The sequence below is a fragment of the Naegleria lovaniensis genome (assembly GCF_003324165.1).
Source record: "Naegleria lovaniensis strain ATCC 30569 chromosome Unknown tig042, whole genome shotgun sequence".
NCBI lineage: Eukaryota > Heterolobosea > Eutetramitea > Acrasida > Naegleriidae > Naegleria > Naegleria lovaniensis.
The window spans coordinates 47005-53540 of NW_025407863.1; the positions used below are offsets into that span (position 1 = coordinate 47005).

At 36.1% G+C, this 6536-nt stretch overlaps 1 protein-coding gene across 1 annotated transcript; it reads right to left on the bottom strand.

Annotated features, from left to right (window-relative positions):
- Positions 1-11: 11 nt before the first annotated feature.
- C9374_010236 (uncharacterized protein) lies at positions 12-5144 on the bottom strand (the record flags this gene model as incomplete). The annotated part of the gene is made up of 1 exon (XM_044685758.1): positions 12-5144. One exon carries the CDS (start codon positions 5142-5144, stop codon positions 12-14), a length of 5133 nt encoding a protein of 1710 aa, XP_044544036.1.
- Between the last annotated feature and the right edge of the window lie 1392 nt (positions 5145-6536).

A 6536-nucleotide genomic window follows, 5' to 3' on the forward strand; every position in this document is an offset into this window, starting at 1 on the left:
CACATCAATGCTTATAAAACTTCATCATCTGAATCGATGAATATGGTTTCTCTTTGTGTAGTTACATGTGAGATTTCTTCGTGGTCATCAGGTATGGAAATGATGTTTTGCATGGAATTCATAGATGATGACACCCTTGATTGTTGTTGAGAAGGTGGTGGTCGCATCATTGATTCGTCATCAGCGATCAGAGAAATTACAGGTGTGTGGTTGGGTGGAGAGGAAGAAGATGCTTGACGTTGAGGTGGCATGTTAGTAGAGTTCGTATAAGCAGTTGAATTGAAAAAGAATGAAGGAAGTGATGAGTGTTGCTGTTGCGGTACTGCACTACTACTACTGCTTGATCCAATGATCCCCAATGACGTGTTTGCTGTTGGTTGTGAAAATTGTTGTGGTGTCTGAGTTTGAGAAAATGGTGTTTGTTGTTGTGTGGATGCTGTGGGAAGGCTAGTTCCACCACTACTGCTATTGCTGCGAATATTACTACTACTACTACCACTGCCACTACTACTACTCGTATTACTCTCATGAGCCAGCTGTGTTCGAAAATACATATTGGACAGTCTAGACCAAATATCTGACAAGGCAGATGTAGCATTCCTCTCTTCTGCACTGTACACCACGGATTCATCCTCTCGAGCTTGCATGAATTGTTGTAATCTTGCCAATATGGACAATCGAGAAGTATCTTGAGAAGATGATGATGTTGGAGGAATCCATCCACTATTACTACTACCACTACTACCACTACTACCACTACTACCACTACTACTCAAACCACCACCAGCATTGATACTACTACCGCTATGAAGAATTTGATCCATCATGGGTAATCCATTCAACATCATGGACATCATTCCATCATCATTTCCATCAATCATTGTGTTTCGAAGTGCATTCAATAAAATACTTGGATTTTCTCGAACTTGTTTTCTTCTCTCTTCATAAATGGTAAATGTTTGTTCTTGTTCATTTTCTTGTAATCTCAAATTATCATTTTCAACAAAGAGTGAATCATAGGGATAGACGGTTTTGATTTTTCGTTCTACATTGAATTCTCCTGTTGTGAGTGATTCCTCTGGTGTATTTGTATTATCGTTATTTGAAATATTCCTTGAATGACTTGAATTACTACTCATTGAATGACTTGAACTCATTGAATTATTTGAATTACTACTACTACTCCTTGAATGACTACTTGAAGAACTACTACTGGTCGTATGATTCATAGAATGATTCTTGTTCATCAAATCTTGATTCTTTACATCATCATTGTGTGAACATTGTTCATCAGAGACATCCACATGAACAGGTCTCAATGGATCAATTTCTTCACTTTTCGAATCATAGGTCCAATGAGTTCCTAATAATTCTTTTAAAATTTCATCATCTTGATATCTTTTAGGATTCAATAAGAGCTTGTCTGTGAGTGTTTCTTCAATTCTTTTAGCTTGCTTAATAATTTCCAAATCATCCTTCTTAAGAAATAAATCAGGTGTTTGATCATCGACAACTCTTCTTGCAAGCCATGCTTTCGCTGTACTTAGATTGAAAATCTTTTCTTCAGCAGATCCATAGGTGACTAATCGATAGACATACACTGGTTTTGTTTGTCCAAATCGATACGTTCTAAATAAGGCTTGTTTATCCCAAGTATCATTCCATGAAACATCATAAATAACTACTCGTGTAGCAGCAGTTAAATTAATTCCTAATCCACCTGCTTTGGTACTAATTAAAAAGACATGAGCTTGAGATTCTGGTGTAAATGCATCAATCATGGCTTGTCTCTTTTTAGAATTTACACTTCCATCCAATCGAAAATAATCTTCTCCTTTTTTTAACACTTTTACAATGGGTTGTTGAGAGAGATCAGTTCCAATGACAAGTGGTGTTTTTGAAAATACTTTTTCAATGACACTCAATGTCTCTGTATATTGTGAAAAGACTAGAATCTTTTCATCATGTACATAACACTTTTCAATGAGTCGAATCAGAAATTCCATTTTCGCACTCTTTTTAGCATCACCTTGTTGATAATCGGGTGAGAGAACAGGTGCTGCCCAAAACAACGATGATGCATCAAATGCATGTTCAGCTTGTTCCATGAATTGATCAAATTCTTGTTCCATTTGTGCATCATCCATGTCTGTATCGAGTGAACTTTTGTGTTTCTTTTTTTTTTGTGAAGAGTAGAAATGTAATTCTTGAGGAGTGTCCTCATACGGGAGGTCTTGTGGTGGATGGTTGAGGACAATTTCAGAATCATGCATGTCATGATGATTTCTTATTGTTGTTTCTAGGGTAGTTGTTGTTATACTAGTATTATTGTTACTACTACTATTGTTACTACTATTGTTACTACTATTGTTACTACTACTACTGTTACTGTTACTACTACTGGTTCTACAAGTCTCTTCCATAATTTGTTCAAGTGCACTCTTCCTTGATGGTTGAATGTCTTGCACAAGATCTTGTGGTGTTCTTGTTGTATTTGATTCACTCTTTGGGGTGAGTGGACTCAGAAAATCCATATTCAATAATTCATCATCATCATCAATCACAATGCTGGGTGTTGAGGATCGAGAGGATGAACAAGATTCTTGTTTCATGAGGGATGACGTGATATTCAAACTGCTATTCCTATGAATACTACTATTACAACTACTATTACTGCTACCAGTATGAGGAGAGGTCATTCTCTTCTTTCTTTGACCACCCATCATGGTGGTGGTACTGAGAGGTGTTCGAGGTGATGATGATGATGACTGGTTTACTCTTAGTCGAGTCCAATCACCACCACCACTAATACCACCACTTATACCAGTAGTAGTAGTAGTAGTAGCAGTAACACCATTCTTATTTTCATGAGATTTGATGGATTGTTGCTGAGAATTGGGTGGAATGAAAGTAACATCTTCGATTGGTGGTTGTTGCGGCGGTTGTTGCATTTGCTGTTGTTGTTCATGCCATTGTTTCAATTGTTCAGTATCTTGATGAGTGAGAAAGACTCCACCACCACTACCACCACCACCACCATTGCCATGGCATCGTCGATGTTCCAAATCGGACATGTCAAAGAGTCCTCTCTTATGACAATAAAGAAGTACCAAATCAGGATGATTGGTAATCTTATTCATGAGTACAGACAAGTAGAATAATGTTTTGGACTGTTTTGCAAGTTCTTCAGTGGTGAGTGGACGTGTCAAGAGTTGAGGATTGAAAAAGTGAGAACTTCCCATACCACTGCCATTACCGCCATTTCGTTCTTCTTCAGCCATTCTTGCCTCTGCAAAGGCTTGATATAATTTGGCTTGAAGAGGTGTGACTCGAAATGAAATGACATATTCGTATTTGGGTGGTAAACTTTCTCTCAATACTCGTTGATCTTTTCGATGTACAAAACTCTCCAATTCATGAACCAATAAGAAACTACTCTTTTTCATTTCTTCAATTTGATTAGAATCTGAATCTTTTCTCATTCCTGATTGAATGGGTTGGGAAAAGAAATGAAAGAATTCTTCTCGTGTCCAATGAAACTCCTTAACCCAATTAATCATTGAATAATATTCCATGAGATTGTTTTGAATGGGTGTACCTGTGAGAGCTATACGTTGTTTGGTTTTAATGAGAACGAGTGCTCGATTTAAATAAATATCTGCATTGGAACACATTCGATGAGCTTCATCAACAATGACTAGATCACATGAGGTAATGAGTTCAGTGACTGCATTCTCAAAGTCTTGACGTTCTCTCAATTTCTGTTCTTGTTTTTGAATATTTTTAGAAAGATCTTTGATGAGTGCAGTGAGGCTAATGAGAGTGTGTGTTGTTGTTGTTGTTGAGGTGATGGAAGGAGGAGGGGTAGTAGCAGCAGGGGTAGTAGTATTAAGAGTACTTGTAGTAGTACTTGTAGTAGTACGGGTAGGGGTAGTACTAATAGTATTGGTACTACTAGAGGTATTTGAAGAAGAACTTGCAGTAGTACTTGTTCGTCGTCGTTGCAAGAGTTGAGCGTGTTGTTCTGTATACTCTCTGAGAGCTTGTTTTTGATCTTCCAATGAATCGATTTCTTTTTGTTTACCATATTGTCCTAAAAATCGATGAAATAAATTAAAGGATAAAATGAGCACTCCACCATTGTCACTCCAATCTTTAACAATTTCTAATCTCTTTTCATGTGTTCGAGTATATTCATCAATTAAATAAATTGGTAATTCAGAATTGACACAAAGTGATAACCATTTCTCATATTCTAATTTCCAATTCAAAATGACACTTTTTGGACATACAATTAGAATTTTTCTACCCAAATTTTGTGTCACATATAAATAACTGAGTGCTACCATTTGAAGTGTTTTTCCAAGACCCATCGAGTGAGCGAGAATACAACCCTTATTTTGAGATATTAATTTCCAACAAAATCGAATACCTTCCATTTGATGAGGTTTAAGATAGTTCAAAAATCCACCATGAATGAGAACAGGTTGTTCGAGACCATTTTGTTGTGTCACGTTAATAATTCTATCAAATTCTGAGAAACCACAACTTTCATCTTCTTCTATTGTTACAGGTTTTTTCTTTTTCTTTTTCTTTTTGGTTGTTGAATTGGTATTATTGGTATTATTGGTATCAGAAGTCATGTTGGATGCATTTAAATCAGAAGAAGAGGATGATGATACATGACTGGATGAGTGAATTGTCATGGATTGTTGTGGTTCATTCAATTCGTCTTCGGTTTTCATTTGATTTTCATATTTTCTTTTTAACGCTTCCAAATTTTGTTTTTCAATTTCTTTACTTTGTTCAAGTTCAATGCGTGCTTCTTCTCTGTTTTTAGCGGCCATTCTACGCTCTTCTTCAAGTTCTTTCTTTGTTTTTCGTTTCTTTTTTTGTTTGTTAGTGCGTGATGATTTATTATCTACCTGATCATCATCGTCCACAATAAATTCCGATAGGTCATCGGTTATGATGTTGTTGTTTTGTTCATCTTCCTCTAGATGGTCCGAGCTGGATGATGGGTTGTTTTTTCTCTTTCGATTGTTGTTGGTTGAGTTAAGAGTATCATGATCGTATATAAAATCGTCACTGAAATTAGTCTTGGTTCTTCGTCGAGAAGAGCGGCGAGGTTGCTGTTGGCTCATATTTTTTTTGGTCCAAGTCGGTTGAATGAAAATACGCTTGAGTTGGCCCTGATTTTAAGATAATGAAAAATTTCATAGGCCAAGCTACAAGAAGAACTTTTCGCTGGAAATTTTAAACTTGGCACAATTACAACTCAAACAAAATCGTTTTTTGTATCAACCTCCAACTTTCTTCTTTGTTTTATGTAGACCCTCATTGGTCTTCTCTTTTCCTCTTAATCTGCTTGATGTTGAAACAATCAATAGCTTTCCATGTGTTCTTAATTTTGCGCTCACATAACTGTCACCAACAAAGAGTATGTATAACTAGAATGCATAAAGCATCAAGAATCATGTTCGTTGATTGAAAATCGTCGGGGTTGAAAAATGACCAGAATATCATTTTGCCTTTACCTTTGATCGGGTTGAATGTAGTAATCAAAAACAGATCATAAAGTTAAGAGATTTCTTGTCCTTTGTTATGAAATAAAAGTAAGTGAAAAAAGATCTACATCTGTTGAGTGCGGTAGAAGTTTGAACAACCTCACCATTTTAGTTTTTCATTTCGCTACATCTCCGCGGCTCAAGTATGTTATGTAACTTCAAACAATAATAGATTAATACCAATGGGTTAGTTGCTGTCTCCTCTCCAGGAAGTGTCGCTTCTTTGGAGATGGAGTGTCAACCAACAACCTTTATTGTTGTACAGTTGTCCCGAGAAATGGATACTAGAATGTGATGAAAAAACTCAAATTGCTCTGAGAAAAACCACATTGAATGGATAATAGCTCTGGGACGAATATAGATCATATAAATAAATTTGTTAGTAAACATCAATCAAATCATCAACAAAAAGTTAATTTTGAAACAAATCAAGAATATTCAAGTCTACTTCACCACAAGTGATCATAAAAAAAGGTTAGCTCAATAAAAATTTGTTAAATAAGAAATTGATATAAACCATGTTCCTTGAAAAACATCGCATTAATGCGACGAAAACATCGTTGAGCGAATCAACGACGGATAAAATTTAAAAAAGATCGTGGGAAAAAACCCATCAATAATGGCCAAAGCCAATCGAAGACACAAAAGTGTCAAAGGAAATCACTGAGCAAATCAATGATACATAAGGCAAAAGCCAATTAATACAACACAAAGTGTTGTTGAATTCTAAGTATATAATGGGAGGGAAGGGAGGGTGTTGTTGTGGTGCCAGACTGTTGGGAAGCTGCAGTAGTGGTATTAGTTTGCTCTTTAGAGAGCTGTTTTGGTTGTGGATTTGTTGACATTTTTTAGCCATACTTTTAGTCAACCTTATTGTTTTCGTTACAAAACACTTCCGTTCTTTTCAGAACATTCAATGTTTTTGATTACTACATTCAACCCGATCAAAGGTAAAGGCAAAATGATATT